At 47.0% G+C, this 20,635-nt stretch overlaps 2 protein-coding genes across 13 annotated transcripts in view; one reads left to right on the forward strand and one right to left on the reverse strand.

Annotated features, from left to right (window-relative positions):
* The window catches only part of LOC132382599 (uncharacterized), a 58,088-nt gene extending 41,788 nt beyond the window's left edge, over positions 1-16,300 (forward strand). For 4 of the 7 annotated variants that reach the window (XM_059952975.1, XM_059952979.1, XM_059952974.1 and 1 more), the window contains one exon: positions 4,834-16,300. In XM_059952975.1, coding sequence (XP_059808958.1) covers positions 13,790-14,974 — 1,185 coding nt within the window. In that variant the 5' untranslated portion in view covers positions 4,834-13,789 and the 3' untranslated portion in view covers positions 14,975-16,300. Of the gene's footprint in view, positions 1-10; positions 963-4,833 lie in introns of those variants that run through there. The other 3 variants (XM_059952976.1, XM_059952977.1, XM_059952980.1) reach the window with 3 other exon arrangements.
* The window catches only part of LOC132382598 (coronin-2B), a 224,003-nt gene that overhangs the window by 15,803 nt on the left and 187,565 nt on the right, over positions 1-20,635 (reverse strand). For all 6 annotated transcript variants that reach the window (XM_059952968.1, XM_059952970.1, XM_059952967.1 and 3 more), the window contains 2 exons: positions 19,347-19,443; positions 18,342-18,454 (listed from right to left, as the gene is read on the reverse strand). In XM_059952968.1, coding sequence (XP_059808951.1) covers positions 18,342-18,454; positions 19,347-19,443 — 210 coding nt within the window. The remainder of the gene's footprint in view (positions 1-18,341; positions 18,455-19,346; positions 19,444-20,635) is intronic.

Below are 20,635 nucleotides of genomic sequence, written 5' to 3' on the forward strand. Positions count from 1 at the left end.
AGTGAATTAGAAGTGGTCACATGGAAAACCACCCAATGTCTGTTTATTTATTTAGAGATACAGCGTGGAATAGGTCCTTTCAGCCCTTCAATTGCACCGCCCCAGCAGCCCTCAACAACCCTGATATAACCCTAACCTAATCACAGGACAATTTACAATGACCAATTAACCTATTTCTGAGCAGACAGATTAATTTACAATACTGCACAAAAGTCTTAGGCACATACAATTCTCTAGGTTTTTGTGAGATACAGCCTAACGTTTTTGCACAGAACTGTAATCATTTTATATATTTCACTATACTCCTACCACAAAAAAAATAAATTTAATGACATATGTGAGTGATGATAAACCTGAATCTGATATGGGTCTCTATTGTGGATTGAGAGTGGGAAGGGGAAAGAGAATCAGGGTTTGGAAAAGGGGAAGGGAGAGGGAAGTGAGTGGGAAGCACCAGAGAGACATTTTGTAATGATCAATAAATTCATGGTTTGGAATCAAATGACCTTGCCTGGTATCTCAGGGCTGGGTGTGTCTGCACCCGCACCTCCCCATTACCACCTCTCCTTTTCTGCCACCTGCCCCACATCCCTCCTGCGACACTCCACCCTTGCCATTCCCAACATCCTTTGCTACTGCCGGAGTTACAGTAGCTCTCTGATCCACATTGACAAGTACAGTGCTGTGCAAAAGTCTTAGGCACCTTAGCTATATATATGTGCTTAAGACTTTTACACAGTTCTGTATCTCACAAGAAATAACCTGCCTATTACCAGTCACCCAGGACCTCAAACTAACCAAGAGGATCCTGCAAACAGGAGGAAATCTACAGATGCCGGAAATTCAAGCAACACACACAAAACGCTGGTGGAACACAGCAGGCCAGGCAGCATCTATAGGGAGAAGCACTGTCGACGTTTCGGGCCGAGACCCTTCGTCAGGACTAACTGAATGGAAAGATAGTAAGAGATTTAAAAGTAGTAGCGGGAGTGGAAATGCGAAATGATAGGAGAAGACCAGAGCGGGTGGGGTGAAGCTGAGAGCTGGAAAGGTGATTGGCAAAAGGGATACAGAGCTGGAGAAGGGAAAGGATCTTGGGACGGGAGGCCTCAAGAGAAAGAAAGGGGGAGGTGAGCACCAGAGGGAGATGGAGAACAGGTAGATTGATAAGCAGAGAGAGAGGGAAAAAAAAGGGGGAGGGGGAAAAACTAAATAAATCAAGGGTAAGAATGGGAGGAGGCATTAACAGAAGTTAGAGAAGTCAATGTTCGTGCCATCAGGTTGGAGGCTACCCAGACAATGGGTTGTTCCTCCAACCTGAGTGTGGCTTCATCTTGCCAGTGGAGCAGGCCATGGATAGACATATCAGAATGGGAATGGGACGTAGAATTAAAATCTGTGGCCACTGGGAGATCCTGCTTTCTCTGGAGGACAGAGCGTAGGAAAATGCTGCAGGTAGCTCGGCTCGAGTAAGACCTTGTTAAAATATTTGAACGGTGGCATATCAATGAGGCAGCTTTGCACCTGTAGTCACTGTAATTTAGAAAAATGTGGGGCGATCTCATTGAAACCTACTGTGTGTTGAAAAGACTGGAGAGGGTGGATTTGGAAAGGACGTGGAAAGGTGGGGGTGTCCAGAACTAAAGGGCACAGCCTCAAAATTGAGGGGTGATGTTTTAGAACAGAGTGAAGGAGGAACCTTTTTAGCCAGGGAGTAGTGTACTTGTGGAATGCTCTACCACAGACTGTGGTGGAGGCCAAGTCTGTGGGTATATATAAGGTGGAAGTTGATAGTTTCCGATCGGTCAGAGCATCAAGGAATATGGCGAGAAGGCATGTGTATGGGGTTGAGTGGGATCTGGGATCAGTCATGATGGAATGGTGGCACAGACTCGATGGGCTGAATGGCCTACTTCTGCTCCTATGTCTTATGGTCCTATGGTCTTAATATCCTCCCCTCCATGAAGGACATCTTCAAGAGGTGGTACCTCAAAAGGTGACACCTTGCCATTACTACCGTTGAGGAGGAGGTACAGGAGCCTGCGGACCCACTCTCAATGATTCAGAAACAAGTTGGGTTTGGCACGGTAGTGCAGTGATTAGCACAATGGTATTGCAGTGCCAGCAACCCAGGTTCAATTCCCGCCACTGTCTGTAAGGAGTTTGTACGTTCTCCCCGTGACAACAAGGGTTTCTTCTGGGTGCTCGTTCCCTCCCAAATCCCAAAGCTGTACCAGCAAGTAGGCCAATTGGTCACTTGAGTGGCTCTGTTGGGCCAGAAGGACCTGTTTCACATCTGTATCTCTAAATTAAAAAAAATCAAATTAAAAAACACCTTCCCACTCACATCACATTTCCGAGCATTCCATGGACCCACGAACAGTACCTGGTTATTTTTTTTTACACTGTTTATTTAATTTTGTATTTTATCATAACTTTATGTTCCTGCACTGTACCACTACCACAAAGCAACAAATTTTACGTCATCAAAGTCAGTAATTAATCTTATTCTGATTCTGGTACATTGCAACGGAAGGAAGCTGTTCTACTGGTTGTCACCGGGTTACAACAGGATTCTGTTCCTGTGAACTGTTTGTGACGTTGACAGTTTGCAAGTCAGGAATGTGGCTACAGGCTGAGTTCCCACACAGCAGATGATGCCTGCACCGACAAACCCATCCTATCAGTCTCCCAAATTCTTCTTTGGACTCAGCTCTCCTCCCCATCGGTGCTATTTACAGGTGGCGCTGCCTCAAGAAAGCAGCATCTATCATCAAAAATCTCCGCCGTTCAGGCCACGCCGTCTTCTCACAGCTGCCATCAGAGAGGAGGATAAGTCTGAAGTCCCCCAGCACCAAGTTCAAGTACAGCCACCGATTTCCCTCAACCATTTGGTTCTTGAAACAACCAGCAAAACCCTAATCCAAGGGTGGTAAACATTTTTTTGAGAGTGTGTGCCCGAATTGGTTATAATCTTCTAAAACACTCTCAGATCCCAAGGTAATTTTGAGTAGAGATTATCACTTTTTATTGAATTGGTAACTAATTATGGAAATTTTTAAGGAAAAAGGATGAGTTCTGTCACAACCATGGACCCTGCCTTGAGGTCCATGTGCTGGTGCAGTTGGGCTGCAGAACAGGTTTAGCAATTGTGCTCGTGAATATGGACGTTCCAGCTAATTACTCTTTCATTCTGGTGGATTATTGTTTTTCTTTTCTTTTGAATTCTGCAACAGTTCTCATTAAAATCAGTGGAATGTTGACCTGCTTCAGTCAGTCAGTCTCTCTCTCTCCCCACCCCACCCCACCCCACTTGGGCCATATAAGACCATAAGATATAGGAGCAGAATTGGGCTATTTGGCCCATTGAGTTTCCCTGCCATTTCATCATGGCTGATCCATTTTTCCTCTCAGCTCCAATCTCCTGCCTTCCCCCCTGTATCCCTTCATGCCCTGACTAATCAAGAATCTATCAACCTCACCATAAATATACATAGACTTGTCCTCCACAGCTGCATGTAGTAATGAATTGCACAAATTCACCACCCTCTGGCTAAAGAAATTCCTCCTCATCTGCGTTCTAAAGGGACACCCCTCTATTCTGAGGCTGTGTCTTCTGCTCTTAGACTCCCCCACCATAGGAAACATCCTCTCCACATCCATTCTATCGAGGCCTTTCACCATTCGATAGGTTTCAATGAGGTCACCCCTCATTCTTCTGAATTTTAGTGAATATAGTCCCAGTGCAATCAAACACTCTTCATATGACAAGCTGTTCAAACTTGCAGTCATGTTTGTAAACTTCCTTTGAACCCTCTCCAGTTTCAGCACATCCTTTCTAATGTAAGGGACCCAAAACTGCTCACAATACTCCAAGTGAGGCCTCACCAGTGCTTTATAAATTCTCAGCATTACATCCTTGCTTTTAGTCCTCTCAAAATGAATGCCTTCCTCACCATGGACTCAAACTGCAAATTAACCTTTAGGGAAGCCTGCACAAGGGCTCCCAAGTCCCTTTGTGCTTCAGAATTTCATATTTTCTTTCCATTTAGAAAATAGTCAACCCTTTCATTTCTTCTACCAAAGTGCACGGCAATACACTTCCCGACACTGTATTCCATCTGCCACTTCTTTGCCCATTCTTCTAATCTGTCTAAGTCTTTCTGTAGCCTTTCTACTTCCTCAAAACTACACCCCCCTTCACCTACTTTCATATCATCTGCAATCTTTGCACCAAATCCATCAATTTCATCATCCAAGTTATTGGCATATAACATAAAAAGAACTGGTCCCAACACAGACAACTATGGAACACCACTAGTCACTGGTAACCAACCAAAGGTTCCCTTTATTTTGACTCTTTGCCTCCTGCCAACAAGCCACTGCTTTATCCATGCTAGAATCCTTCCTGTACTACCAAAGATTCATAGCTTGTTAAGCAGTCTCAAGTGTGGCACCTTCTCGAAGGCCTTCTGAAAATCCAAGTATGCAACATCAACCAATTCTTCTTTGTTTATCCTGTTTGTTACTTCTTCAAAGAATTCCAATAGATTCATCAGGCAAGATTTCCCTTGAGATAACCATGCAGACTACAACCTATTTTGTCAGCCTCTGAGTACCCAAAACTTCATCCTTAATAATTGACTCCAATATCTTCCTAACCACTGAGGTCAGACTAACTGGCCTATAATTTCCTTTCTTCTGTCTTTCTCCCTTCATGAAGAGTGGAGTGACATTTGCAATTTGCCAGTCTTCCAGAACCTTTCCAGAGTGTAGTGATTCTTGAAAGATTATCACTAATGCCTCCATGACCTCTTCATCTACCTCTTTCAGAACCCTATGGTGTACACCATCTGGTCCAAGTGACTTATCTACCTTCAGACCTTTCAATTTCTCAAGAACCTTCTGTGGTGAACTACATATACCTGTCTGGACACGCCCCCTGCTGACTGCGCCTGTGGCTCCTCCCACAGACCCCGGTATAAAGGCGATCAAGGCCTGAGCCCGGCCTCTCAGTCTCCAGGATGTAGTATGGTGGTCAATTGCTGCTTGTTCTTTCTTCCAGTCAATAAAAGCCTATATCTTGCCTCACGTCTCAGAGAGTTATTGATGGTGCATCAATTTTATTGACTGGAAGTTTTAAAACATGGAAAGTATTTTACATCTCGAAAAATTAGACTTGGACCCTCAAAACTCAGAAGCAGCTCTTGCCTTTGAACTCTGGCTTGCATGCTTCCAATCATACTTGGAGGAGGTTCGTGCGACTGAGCCCGCTATTATGCACAGAATTCTCCTCTCGAGGGTCACCCCGAAAGTTTACTCACTTATCAGGGACCTGCCGACCTACGAAGGGGCACTGGACGCCTTCAAAAGACAGTACCTGCGGCCGGTGAACACCGTCTACACAAGACATCGCTTAGCAACACGGCGACAGCGACCCGAAGAGTCGAGCATCGAGTTTCTCCGAGCCCTACAGAGACTTGTGCGAACTTGCGACTGCAAAGGTCTGACGGTGGAACAACATGCGGAGCTGCAAGTACGAGACACCTTCATTACGGGGATCAGGTCAGTGTACGTGCGCCAGTGGCTGCTGGAAAATGCCGATCTTACCTTACGCTCAGCGATTGAGACGGCCGACACGTTGGAGGCTGCTCTGCACAACGCTGATGCTGTCCAGCCGCGTGATCCCCCGCCGGTTCCATGGACACCTCAGACCCTGCCACCCGCGAGCAAATTCACCGCCGCCGCTGCCAGTCGCAAGTCCACAAACTCCACAAAACCGACCACAGCTGCTGCCAGTCACAAGTCCGCGCAGTTTTATTTCTGTGGACTCAAAAAGCACCCCTGAAAATGCTGCCCGGCCCGTGAAGCAACCTGCTCCAGCTGCGGGAAGAAGGGCCATTTCGCCAAGGTCTGTAAGTCTGAAACACGAGTGGGGTCGGGCAGCGCTGCGTGTGAGGCATGGGGGCCGCCATTTTGGTCACTGCCATCTTGCCTGCCCACCTCGTGTGAGGCATGGGGGCTGCCATCTTGCCTGCCTGGATGTTGGCGGCCATCTTTGTCGGCGCCAACTCGCCCTGCCCCCGACCCACCGGTGCTTACCGGGCACCAAGACAGCAGTTCAACTCTGGCCTCCGTAACCCTCGACCAAAGCGCCCCACACCAGCTTGCAAGGTCAATGATGGACATCCTGGTGGAGGGGCACAGGACCAGCTGCCTGTTTGACACGGGCAGCACTGAGAGTTTAATTGACCAGGACACAGTGCAACGCTGCGGACTCGTGACACAGCCGGTAAGCCAGAGAGTCACCATGGCTTCTGGGTCGCATTCCACAGACACAACTGTGCGCGCCTGTGCTATTGGGACTGGACTTCCAGAGCCACCTCGAAAGTGTGACTATGGCATATGATGGGCCCCTCCCACCACTCACTGTCAGGAATCCTCAGTTTTGTGGGACTTCGTCATATACCCCGCTACTGACCACACACACACACCGACCCACACATCCCACCCAGCACCATACCGACAGCTGCGCTACCGACACCACTTGCAGCCTCTCCACCCTCAAGATCCCTCCCCCATCGCTGTTCGCCAACCTGACCCCCGACTGTAAACCTGTGGCAACTAAAAGCAGGAGGTACAGCGCGGGGGACAGGGCCTTCATTCAGTCAGAGGTGCAGCGGCTGCTCAGGGAGGGGATCATTGAGCCAAGCACAAGTCCTTGGAGGGCCCAGGTGGTCGTTGTTTGGACTGGGCAGAAAAATAGGATGGTCGTGGGCTATAGCAAGACCATCAATAGGTTCATGCAGCTTGACACGTACCCCTTACCCAGCATCGCGGATGTGGTCAAGCAGATAGCTCAGTACAAGGTGTACTCGACCATAGATCTGAAATCTGCTTACCACCAGCTCCCCATCCACCCAGAGGACTGCCCCTATACCGCCTTCGAGGCGGGCAGCAGGCTCTATCGCTTCCTGCGCGTCCCCTTCGGTGTCACAAATGGTGTCTCTGTCTTCCAGAGGGAAATGGACTGGATGGTGGACCAGTGCCAACTGAAGGCCACATTTCCCTATCTGGATAATATCACCATCTGTGGTCACAACTGGCTGGATCACAATGCCAACCTCCAATGATTTTTCCAAGTGGCCAAAGCCCTGAACCTTACTTATAACAAGGACAAGTGTGTGTTTGGAACCACCCGACTCGCTATCCTTGGGTATGTCGTGGAGAACGGGGTCATTGGCCCTGATCCCGACTGTATGCGCCCCCTGTTAGAACTCCCTCTTCCCACCACCCTCAAAGCCCTCAGACAGTGCCTGGGCTTCTTTTCCTATTATGCCCAATGGGTCCCCCATTACGCAGACAAGGCCTGCCCTCTGGTCAAGTCTACCACATTTCCCCTCTCTGCCGAGGCCCACGCAGCCTTCAGCTGCATTAAAGGGGACATTGCCAAAGCAACGATGCTTGCAGTGGACAAGACCATTCCCTTCCAAGTAGCGAGTGATGCCTCCGATTTCACGCTAGCTGCTACCCTCAATCAGGCAGGCAGGCCAATAGCATTCTTTTCTCGTACCCTTCAAGGCCCTGAAATTCGGCACTCTGCGGTGGAAAAAGAAGCCCAGGCCATAGTGGAAGCTATTAGGCACTGGAGGCACTATCTCACCGGCAGAAGGTTCACCTTGCTGACCGACCAGCGCTCAGTTGCGTTCATGTTTAGCAACCAACAGCAGGGCAAAATCAAAAATGATAAAATTTTGTGATGGAGAATAGAACTCTCCACCTACAACTATGATATCCTGTACTGGCCTGGAAGGCTCAATGAGTCCCCTGATGCCCTATCCCAGGGAGCATGTGCTAGCGCACAGCTCGACCAGCTATACGCCCTCCATGCACATCTTTGCCACCCGGGGGTCACCCGATTTTACCATTTCATGAAAGCCCAGAACCTGCCGTACTCCCTTGAGGACATCAGGATGATGACCAGGGACTGCCAAGTCTGCGCTGAGTGCAAGCCACACTTCTACCGTCCTGAAAAGGTGCAACTTATCAAGGCCACCCGCCCCTTTGAGCGACTGAGTGTTGACTTTAAGGGCCCCCTTCCCTCCACCAACCGCAATATCTACTTTCTCAACATTATCGACGAGTACTCGCTGTTCCCCTTTGCCATCCCCTGCCCCGACACCACTGCCACATCCGTCATAAAAGCCCTGCGCCAGCTCTTCACTCTGTTCGGATATCCCTGCTATATCCACAGTGATAGAGGGTCCTCCTTTAAGAGTGACGAGCTGCGCCAGTACCTGCTGGCTAGGGGCATTGCTACTAGTCGGACCACGAGCTATAATCCCCGGGGAAATGGACAGGTGGAGAGGGAGAATGCCACAGTGTGGAAGGCCACACTTTTAGCCCTTAAGTCAAAAGGATTGCCGGTCTCTCGATGGCAGGAGGTCCTCCCTGAGGCACTCCACTCTATCCGCTCCCTGTTATGTATGTCCACCAATGCCACCCCTTACGAGCGCCTATTCTCTTTTCCCAGGAAGTCTGCCACTGGGACCACCCTACTGGCTTGGCTGATGTCCCCAGGGCCAGTGCTGCTCCGGAAACATGTGAGGAGCAATAAATACTCCCCGCTGGTCGAGAGGGTTCATCTTCTACATGCGAACCCCCATTATGCCTACGTGGTCTTACCTGATGGGCGGGAGGACACTGTCTCCATCCGCAACCTGGTGCCCACAGGAGCAGCAGACCACTACCCCGAACACTCCACGGTAACTATGAACCGGTGACACCGCGCACACCTAGCCCTACACAGACTCCTCACGACACTCCTATACCGGGCGTCTCGCACACGCATATACCAGGTGCCTTGCACACGCATGAGGGATCACTGACGCCTAGTGGGCTGACACCTCCAGTTAGGCCAGAACCAGCACAACCACCGTCTCTGGTGCAAGCACCACCGGCTCCTGTGCAATCACAGCCGGTGCTACGTAGATCGCAGCGACAGATTTGACCACCTGATAGACTTAACCTGTAAATATACTTGTCAGAAACTTTGCCCCATGGGGACTCTCTTTTAAAACAAAGGGGGGGGGGGGTGAATGTGGTGAACTACATATACCTGTCTGGACTCGCCCCCTGCTGACTGCTCCTGCAGCTCCTCCCACAGACCCCGGTATAAAGGCGATTGGGGCCTGAGCCGTGCCTCTCAGTCTCCAGGATGTAGCATGGTGGTCAATTGCTGCTTGTTCTTTCTTCCTGTCAATAAAAGCCTATATCTTGCCTCCCGTCTCAGAGAGTTGTTGATGGTGCATCACCTTCTCCCTGGTAATGGTAACTTTATACACTTCACGATCCCTGACACCTGGAACTTCCACTGTACTTCTCGTGTCTTCCACAGTGAAAACTGATACAAAATACTTATTGTTAATTTGCCATTTTTGTGTCCCCATTACTACCTCTCCAGCATTGTTTTCCAGCAGTCATATCCACTCTCACCTCTCTTGTACACTTTTAGTTTCTGAAGAAACTTTTGTTATCCTCTTTAATATTATTGGTTAGCTTACTTTCATATTCCATCTTTACCTTCTTAGTGAGTTTTTCAGTTGCCTTCTGTTGGTATTTGTAAGCTTCCCAATCCTCCGACTGCTCTATTATAACCCCTTCCTTTCGCTTTTATGTTGGCTTTGATTTCTCTTGTTGCTATGGCTGTGGCATCTGGCTATTAGAATACTTCTTCCTCTTTGGGATGTATATATCCTGTGTCTTCTGAAATACTTCCAGAAATTCCAGCCATTGCCGCTCTGCCATCATCACTGCCAGTGTTCTTTTCCAATCAATTCTGGCCAACTCTCTTGTGCCTCTGTAATTCCCTTTACTCCACTGCAATACTGATACCTCTGACTTTAGCTTCTCCTTCTCAAATTTCAGGGTGAATTCAATCATATTATGATCGCTTTCCCCTAAGGGTTCTTTTACCTTAACTTCTCTCATCAATTCTGGTTCATTGCACTACACCCAATCCAGAACAGCTGATCAACCATGAGCTGCTCTAAAAAGCCATCTCATAGGCATTCTAGAAATTTCCCCTCTTGGAATCCAGCACCAACCTGATTTTCCCAATCTACTGCATACTGAAATCCCCCATGACTATTGTAAAATTGCCCTTTTGGCATGCATTTTCTATCTCCCGTTGTAATTTGTAGACCTTACAACTGTTTGGGGGTCTGTATACAACTCCCATCAGGGTCTTTTTACCCTTAGCTCGGTCCACAATGATTCAACACCTTCTGACCCTTTGTCAACTCTTTTTAATGATTTGACTTCATTTTTTTTTACCAACAGAGCAACACCGCCCCCTCTGCTTTCAATACAATGTGCATCCTTGTACGTTAAGTTCTCAGCTATAATTTCTTTCATTCATTATTCAAGTGATGCCTTCAACATTGTACATGTCAATTTGTAACATACCCGAACATTTTGACAAGTTCTGTTCCATATTCACTAGTATTCATTGTTTTACTATGAATAATAGACAGATTGTAATAAATGAAGCATTTTAGAAAACCTGATGAAAATGTATTAATATTCATATTTGAAAAACAATTGAAAAATGAATAATCATGGAGGTGTTGTTCTACATACAGTATTTACTCTTATTATCACTGAATATCCAGTGCTCACTCACAAATGACAAGAAAAAAAATACCAGCTGGGTGAAGTCAATGCCATCTGCCCCAGCTGTTTATTATACAAATACCGATGCATACACCTGTCAGTGAAGACTTTGCAATGTCATGTGTTCTTACAACCATCTAGTTGGCGCCAAAGCCAGCATGACACACTTATTGTGAAAACATCTCACTACTCATGGGCTGTAAAAATCATTTACAGCTTCATTTGGCAGTAAAGATAAGAATTATGCATCTTTTTATTATATGTGGGGGTTTAAAGAATCGAGGGGAGGTACTGTATGTCACGTGCCAACAGATTTTTTTTTGGCATGCCGTCTTGGGCACACTTGTCCGAGGTTTGCCAGCCTGGCCCAAATCATCTCAGTTTAGCAATACTACGACCACCTTGCTCACTCTACACTAAAATGCGCTTGTTCTTTTAAAAATTGTTTATAATTTATGTTTAATTAATGTTTTTCTTGTGAATGCTGCTGATACAACGCAATGAGCCTGCAATGCTGTTGCAAGTAAGCTTTTCATTGCACCTGTGCATACATGTGCTTGTGTGTCTGACAATAACCTCGACTTTGGTTTGGACTTCTATGTACCTAATCTGGGGGAGGGTCTGTACAGTACTGTGTTAAACTCTGCAGCACACGTAAATAAAATTCTTTAAAGTGAATATGCTTTCAAAAATAATGAAATAAAAACTTTCTAATGTATTTACTCTAAAGAGCAGTAAACAGTAAAAAAAATACCAAATCAAACCAATATTTGGTGAACCCATCCCTTGCCTTTAAAGCTGCACCAATCCTCTTAGGTTGTGCGGTTTTATAAGAAAATCAGCTGGTAGGTTGGAGGTTATACGGTTCCTCTGCATAATTTGGCTGCTTTGCTTGTTTCTGTCTCTCCAGGTAACCCCAGACAGACTCAATGACGTCAGGGCTCTGTGGAGGCCACACCATCTGAAACCGTATATATAAAAAAAAATCCTAGGGGGCCGAGAACTTCAGCACAGTACTGTAAAGCACAACTGTGCCACAGTCGCATTCCAGCTACCTGCCTAACTTCCACACTCTTTTAGTCTACAGTAAATCCTTGACTTATTGGGAGGCTGTTCCTGATTCTCACCAGGATTCCTGTTGGAATGTGCCTTGTACATCTGCAAAATAGAACTCTTCCCATTGATTCTACCTGAGAGTTCATTGGTGTGCAGATTTCTGCTTCCTCCATTGAAGGTGCTGTTTTGTAGAGGCTGGTAACATCTGTAAAGGGGGTTTCTTCTTTTTTCTTTGTTACTGTTGGGAAAGGGTTTCTTTTTGTTAACTAGCAGGAATGCTAATTTACTGATAACAAGAATGGTATTCCTTTGTAAACCAAATGGGGATTAATGTTCTTTCTTCTGAGTCTGTAAGCTTTTGTTGACGGGCTTTTTGGCAGATCGGCGCGAGGGGGTCGAGAGAGAGGACGCAATGCTCTAAGCTGGGCGAGGATCGGACCCCAAAGGGGGGTCCGAGGCCGGGAGATTCTCCGAGGGGGGGGGGATGAAGCTAGATGTGCTTGGTTGACCACTCGGAGGGTCCTGAGCTGTTTGGAGAGTTGAGGAGTTCGGAGGGTCCTGAGCTGCGAGTCGAGGAGTTCGGAGGGGATCGAATGGTGGCCAGAAGACTTCAGTAATTGAGCTCCAACGGCTGTGCACGAAGTGGTTTGGACTTTGATAAGTTTGGCGCCTTTTCTTTAATTTTCTCTTCATATATACTGTATCGTTATTAATCACTTAGTTATAGTAACCTTTATAAATTGTACTCATTTAATCGCATATGGTGTACTGTCTGTTTTTGGGCGAGGCGGGGACATCACACAGCATCCACACCAGCTGATTACCCAGTTTGGCGGGGCCAAAGGCTGCTCCCCCTAGACGAAATGAGCTGAGCGAGCCTGAGGTGACCCAGGGGGTTACATTGTGGGGTGCTCGTCCGGGGTTGATTTCTGTGGAGGCTGTGTGATCACCCTATTTAAATTGTGTCTGCGGCGAAGAGCTGGTGTGCCTTTGTGGGTGTGCGATTGCTGGTGATCGCTGCGTGTGTGTTGGGTGGGGTGGCCGCTGTTGGTAGCCTGGAGGTCGTTGTTTGAGTTCCGACTAGTGCTGACAAAATGGTGGTGGGACCATGGGTTGTCCGTTCTGTTTGGAGATTGAGAAGTGACAGGTTGGGATGTTTCAGCAGTGGTGAGCTCCGCCCAGTTATTGGAATAATGTCCAGCCCTAAAGGGGCGGAAGCGTGGGCGGAGCGGACCCCTCAGTTATTGGGTGAGTGGCAGTGCTTGGCTGAGGAAAAGCGTCAGGGATGGGTTGAAAGTTTGAGTAGGCGGGCTGGTGACTTTGTTAGAACTGTCGGGCGCAATTATCTCGAAGTGACCGCTGCCAGTTCTGGGAAAGTGTGCGAAAATGCGTGTGGTTCGACAGGAAGTCAAATGCCGCAGCTGGGGGGCTTATCATAGCCGTGGCAGGAGATTGGTGGGAAGTTTTTAGGGTATCCCTTTTTGCCTAGGGGGGCAGATAAATTGCTTGTGGTGCCAAGGGGATCTGTCAAGGGGATCAGTTGTTCCGTTGATTCGAGAGGTGTCGGGAAACTTAGAGGAGGCCTAGTGGGGGAACGGCTTGGGGTCTCTGGGGGAGCACGTTCCCAGCAATGTACCAAGGAACTCCCGAAAGGAGCAGACTCTATTCCTGAAGGCTTAGAGGGGCCATGCGCACAAGTGTTGTTACGGATGGATGGAAGTCAAGTTAAAGCCATCCTCGGCACCGGGGCGCTGGTTAAGTTGCTGTACAGTTTGTTTTATAACCGTTATTGGAAGCATTTACCCTTGACGACATTGAGGGCACTGGAGATTTGGGGTACCAGTGCCGGTGATTATCCAGACAACGGTTGTTGGTCAGTGAAAATGGAGTTCTTAGAGGCAAATGTGGAGGAGACTGAGGTTCATGAATCGTTAATGCTGATGTGTCTGGACACTGTTGAGACGGGCAGCATTTCTGTTCTAGAGAGAACTAATATCCTGCTGGTGCGCTTGGGGCCTGCCCGGAGGAGGCGGGTGAGCGCTGTTTGGAGGCATTGTCGATGCACCCAGAGTTTCAAGTTGCTTGTGCGGACGTGTGTAGCAGCATTGGGCTGATACCGAATTCAAACAAGAGCCGGTGGTGGTACGGCCTGGGGGAAGTATCTGAGGGTGAGACCCTCTTAGTGGACACTGCGAAATACCACGAGGGAGGGGAGTTGACTGCTGAAGGCACCTCGGAGAGAGAGAGGTTGCGGCGACTGGCCCCTACAGCCGTGGAAGATGTAGGCAGCGTGTGTGTGGATTATATTGCGTTGAAGAGGCGCACTGTCAGTGACCAGAATATGGCCCTGAGGGCCAGAGAGGCGATGGCCTGTCTGAGTGGTGTGAAGTGGTTTAAGGTGCTGGATCTGAGGAGTGGATGTTGCCAGATCCCGATGAGTGGGGCCGACAAGGACAAGACGGCCGTTATAAATTCCCTAGGAGTCTTCGGGTCCGAAAAGATGCCACAGGGCATATCTGGAGCCCTTGCAACCTTCCTGCGGGGCAGGTGGAAGACCATAGGGGATGTGGAGGCGTTTGGAGTTTTGGTGTATGTGGATAATCTCTTGGTATTTGGATTTGCCTCAGGAGAATATGAAGTGAGGTCGTTGCAGGAGCAGCTGAGAACTACCGAGTTAAAGTGTTTTCTGGACACGTGTCAGGGCTGGCGAAGGTCGCAGCTCGTGAGTGACTGTCTCTACGGAATCAAGTTTGAAATGAAGACGGAGAGACTGGAGAAAGTGATCTGGAACCAGTCGGAAGACTTACAAGTTGGAGAGAATGAAGAAAGTTGTCTGACTGAGGGTAATAGCAAACTGAGAACCCAGAGAGGGGAGTTTGCGGAGGTGAAGAAATTACAGACGAATCTCAGAAGAGAGAAGCGGAAGCTTGAAAGGAACCTGAAGATGACCATCGACAGTTCAAATGAAGTGCAAAACCTGAAAGTTGATCTGGAAGAAGTCATGAGGAAGAAAAATCTGGAGAGAAGTGCAGTGAATACTGAACAGGAGGCTGAAGAGACTGCGGGAGCAGTGCAGGCCACGTGTTTCCTTTTGGAGAAGATCAAACAGCAGCTACCGATCACAGGAATGAGGAAGAATACAGATTCGATGGATGATGTGCTGGATGTGTCGTACATGCTGCCTTTTGCTGACTTTCCCTCGATTGAGGAAGAGACCTTTGGCCTCCCATTGAGTCAGGTGTAGCGGGGAGGGTTAGCTGTGTGCAGTGTGGGGCATGAGTGCGAGGTTGAGAGAGGAGTTGGTAGTGGGCCCAAGGTATCCCCAGTTGTGTCCGAGCCTGAAGGGTTTAGGTGAGGGGGTACGGAGGCCTCAGAAGGGTTAGGGAACTCCCAGATAGTTGGCCTAAGTAGCGCCTGAGGAACAGGGCGTGTGGGGAGGAGATGTCACTGTTTGTGCTTGGGTTACGGTGTGTTGGCAGGAAAGGTGGCGAGTTATTTAGTAGTCATGAGGACATGACTTTTATTTGGTGGAGGGAGAGTGTAAAGGGGGTTTCTTCTTTTTTCTTTGTTACTGTTGGGAAAGGGTTTCTTTTTGTTAACTAGCAGGAATGCTAATTTACTGATAACGAGAATGGTATTCCTTTGTAAACCAAATGGGGATTAATGTTCTTTCTTCTGAGTCTGTAAGCTTTTGTTGTCGGGCTTTTGGGCAGATCGGCGTGAGGGGGTCGAGAGAGAGGACGCAATGCTCTAAGCTGGGCGAGGATCGGACCCCAAAGGGGGGTCCGAGGCCGGGAGATTCTCCGGGGGGGGGGGGGATGAAGCTAGATGTGCTTGGTTGACCACTCGGAGGGTCCTGAGCTGTTTGGAGAGTTGAGGAGTTCGGAGGGGATCGAATGGTGGCCAGAAGACTTCAGTAATTGAGCTCCAACGGCTGTGCACGAAGTGGTTTGGACTTTGATAAGTTTGGCGCCTTTTCTTTAATTTTCTCTTCATATATACTGTATCGTTATTAATCACTTAGTTATAGTAACCTTTATAAATTGTACTCATTTAATCGCATATGGTGTACTGTCTGTTTTTGGGCGAGGCGGGGACATCACACAGCATCCACACCAGCTGATTACCCAGTTTGGTGGGGCCGAAGGCTGCTCCCCCTAGACGAAATGAGCTGAGCCAGCCTGAGGCGATCCAGGGGGTTACACATCTTAACACTTGTCCTAAGCATGCACATGTACTTTGCAAGAGAGGAGCCAGGCTTTGTCTTAATGCAGATACGCACCAACGGACCGATGCAGCCATCAGCTAATAGGACATAATTGAGACAGCATGTTTTCCTTGAACTTGGATATTCCTCGTCTGTACGGGTTACCGAGGGAACTCAGTGGCAGGCAGTGTTCTGGTCTAAAAGCCTCCCACGCATTGGGAGTATTGTCTTGGGAAATGCTGGAGTCACACTGATTTCAGGAAATGACTGCAATGCAGACCAATGTAAGAGAAATCAATCTGGACATTGAAAAGCTTCGCCTTTATTGTAATCAGTGTATTGGCATTACTACAGATAAAGGAGAAAGCTGTTTCTCAGCCGATCAGATAATAACAATAAGACATAGGAGCCAAATGAGGCCATTTGGCCCTTCGAGTTTACTCCATTATTCCATCATGGCTGATTTATTATCCCTCTCATCCCTATTCTCCTGCCTTCTCCCCATAGCCATTGACACTCAAAAAACTATCTATCTCTACTTTAAATACACCCAATGACTTCCACAGCCATCTGTGACAACGAAGTCCGCAGATTCACTACCCTCCAGCTGAAGAAATTCCTCCTCCTCTCTGTTCCAAAAGGACATTCTTGCATTTTGAGGCTGTGCCCTTTGGTCCTAGACTCCCCCACCATAGGAAACATCCTCTCCACATCTGCTCAATGTAGGCCTTTCAGTATCCAATAGGATTCAATGAGATCCTCCTTCATTCTCCTAAAACTCTGGTGAGTACAGACCCAGAGCCATCAAATGCTCCTTATGTTAATATTTTTATTCCAAATCATTCTTGTGAACCTTCTCTGGGCCTTTCCAATGTCAGCACACCCTTTCTTGGATAAAGGTTTCAAAACTGCTCATAGTATTCCAAGTAGACTCTGACCAATGCCTTATAAGCCTCAACATTACATCCCAGCTTTCATATTCCAGTCCTCTCGAAATGAATGCTAGCAATAGATGGTGACAAGTTCTCCAGCTCTGTGACTTTTGCTAAAAAGCCATCAGTCAAGTTCAAAGGAGAGTCTGACCATTAGCAAAAACAATAACTTGCATTCGTGTGAAATATTTCTCATAGAAACATGTCACAAGGCCCTTCTCAGGACTGTTATCAAATAAAGTTTCAGTTTGTATGGAACATTAAGGGTTTTATTGAAAACACTTCTATTTAGATCACAAAGCTTCTTACTCAACTTTCACCTGAACTTCTAAAGATGCCGGAGATTCTGCAGATGCTGGAAATTCAGCGCAACACTGAATGCTGGAGGAACTCAGCAGGCCAGGCAGCATCGATGGAAATGAATAAACAATGGGCATTTAGGGCCGAGACCCTTCATCAGGACTGCAAAGCAAGGGGGAAGAAGCCAGAATAAAAAGGTGGGGGAAAGGAAGAAGGATAGCTAGAAGATGATGGGTGAAGCCAGGTGGATGTGAAAGGTAAAGGGCTGGAGAGGAAGGAATCTGATAGGAGAGGAGATAGGACCATGGGAGAAAGGGAAGTAGGAGGTAAATAGGCAGGTACGGAGAAGAGGTGGGAAACCAGTGTGAGGAATAAAAGATTGAAGAGGGAGGGGAGAAGAAAAAAAAGAAATAATATATACCGGAAGGAGAAAAACACCTCCTGGAAGTTAATTACTCAAACTAGCAACATGTGTCAGAGCATCCACGGAGCAGTCTGAATTCTTGAGGATTTGTTTAAAATTTCCCTATCAATCTCATTAACCATCAATCCCCACAATCCTGAAAACAATTCACTAAAGCTTCTTGTCATTGTCTCCCAAACCTCTAGAATTCAAGAGGCTAAATGCCTGGGAACATTACCATCTCCAAGTTCCCCATTAAGCTACGCATTACTCTGGCCTGGATATGTCTCGTCGTTTCTTCATTCTTGGTGGGAGTCCCCAGTTGATTTCTCAGTGGGGGCCTTGTCCTGATATGATGTCCTATGCTTCTAAACTTTAACTTCACTGCCAATTTCTCAAAGACTTAAAATTCAAGATTGTTTAATGTTATTTCTAGTAGAAGCGAATGAAATAATTGTTACTCCAGATCTGGTGCATCACAAAAAAAAACACAATATGATAAAAAACACAATATGATAAAGAACACAATAGTAAAAAGAACATTATTAATACAAATACACAAGGTAGCTTATAAATATCTTCTCATCTGCCCATCACCTCTCCCTGGCTCTCCCCTACCCTTTCCCCTGTGGTCCACTCTCTCCTATCAGACTCCTTCCAGCCCTTGACCTTTCCCACCCACCTGACTTCACCTATCACCTTCTAGATTGTCATCCTTCATGTAATGTGGTGACTAGAATTATATCCAGTTTCTGTCAGTTTCACTCACCCTTCTTGGCACAATCATCGAGATTGGTTCAATCACTCCTTTCAGCGTGACCAGCTTGTAAAACCGGAACACCTCACAGATGGACACATCCAGCCCGTGTTTTGGCATCACACCTGTAGGAGACACAAAGCAACTACTAATGAGCTTAAAAACTGAGCCATAAAAATATAAAGCGTGAATGTGGAAGCTTTAGAGAGGGTGCAGAGGAGATTTACCACAAAGCTGTCTGCCTTAGAGAACGTGCTATTCTGGAACAGCTTCTTCCCCTGTGCCATCCAATTTCTAAATGGACATTGAACCCATGAACACTATCTTGCTACTTTTTATTTCTGATTTTTCTGCACTACTTATTTCAACTTAACTATTTTATATATATATATACACACACTTAAATAGTTTTTTTCATTTTATGTATTTCATTGTTCTGCTGCCATAAAGTTAAGAAATTTCGTGACATATGCTTGTGATATTAAACCTAATTCTGATGTCATTTGAAGAGAGGTTGAGTGGGGATGGGGCGTTTCTCTTTAGAACACAGGAAGATGACTGGTGACTCCAAAGAGGTGTACGAGATGATAAGAGACATAGAGAGAGTGGATAGCCAGAGATCTTTAGGCTAGTGAGAGGGGGCAGAAGTTTAAGATGTTTGGAGGGAAGTGGTGGTGGGGGTTGGTGTCAGAAGTAGGCTTTTTACAAAGAGAGTGGTGGGTGCATGGAATGCGCAGCCAGGGTTGTGGTAGAGGAAGATACATTAGGGACATGGACCTTTAAATAGGCACATGGATAATAGACCAATGGAAGGCTATGTGGGAGGGAAGGGTTAGATTGATCTTGGAGTAGGTTAAAAAGTTTTGCATGATATCGTGGGCTGAAGGGCTTGTGCTGTAAAATTCTAATTTTTTAACCCAGCTTGATTTCATTAATTTGTAGAGGGGATCTGAGTGGTTCCCATTAATGCTCAGCACAATGGATTATAAAAGCATCTGGGTAAATGTGTGATCTTACCCATTCCCTTCTGAGGGGCCGGCGAGCGATATTCCATCAGGTAGTGGAGATATGGCTTCTCGGTGCTGATTTCATAGTATCGAATATTCCCATCACCCTGTTCAAAAGAGGATTAGGCACAGGATATGTAAACTACTCATTTCATTGTGAGGATATTTTCAAAGTTGCCGATGGAGCCGGTTTCCTGCTCACTTTGGAGCAGTCCCTCCCCTTTTACTTCAAAAGAATGAACGTTGGATGTGTTTCGGATCAGTAGGATATCCCTTCTACCAAACCCTTGCCTGGACACCATTGAAAATGAACTCACCCCCATTGTCTTTCAATGGCAGGAGAGAGTAGAACACATAGACACATACAACACACGCTGTAGGCAGGATTCAGGGGACCATTCAGCCCTTAAACTGACTCAGCTAGCGGGTATTTGGCCTGTCTTGTTCCATAACCCTTGCACAACAACCGCTGGCCTCTTCAAGCACCTGACCCACTCCCTGTCCACACCCCCTGCACACCAAGGGTCTTTGAAGGACGATGCTTCTTCCTTAATAGACAATAGACAATAGACAATAGGTGCAGAAGTAGACCATTCGGCCCCTCGAGTCTGCACCGCCATTCTGAGATCATGGCTGATCATTCACTATCAATACCCAGTCCCTGCCTTGTCCCCATATCCCTTGATTCCCTATCCATCAGATATCTATCCAGCTCCTTCTTGAAAGCATCCAGAGAATTGGCCTCTCTTTCTCTCAAGGAGAACTCTCCCTCAAAGACCCTCGATGTGGGAGAGGCAGCTGCATTGCGTACGACACGCTGCTGCCTCCCAGCACACACGTAACTCTTGTCTTGATGCTCTGCTTCCCCTCACCCGCTTCCCCAATTCACAGACACACTCTCAATCTGCACTGGTCACTTTTCACCTTTTATGCTGCCATTTCACATATTTATATGACTGCTTGTGTTATTATAATAGTGTCAGTAACATCATACTGTCTCACATAAATAGACACCTCACACTTCCTGTCAACCTGTCAATCTTCAGGCCACGCACGGACTAGTGCTAATTTTATTTTCTGACTGAATGTGCTGGAACTATATGTGCTGTGTTTTGCCCTATCAAATCTGCTCTGTCATTCCATCATGGCTGTTTAATTATCCCCCTCAATCCCATTCTCCTGCCTTCTCCTCATAACCTTTGACACCTTGATTAATGAGGAACCTATTAAGACTTAATGTGAATGATCAATGAGAACAGGATGTCTGCGACTAATTTTAGGACCATCTCCCACACCCGC

This window comes from Hypanus sabinus, chromosome 28 (genome assembly GCF_030144855.1).
Source record: "Hypanus sabinus isolate sHypSab1 chromosome 28, sHypSab1.hap1, whole genome shotgun sequence".
NCBI classification, from domain to species: domain Eukaryota; kingdom Metazoa; phylum Chordata; class Chondrichthyes; order Myliobatiformes; family Dasyatidae; genus Hypanus; species Hypanus sabinus.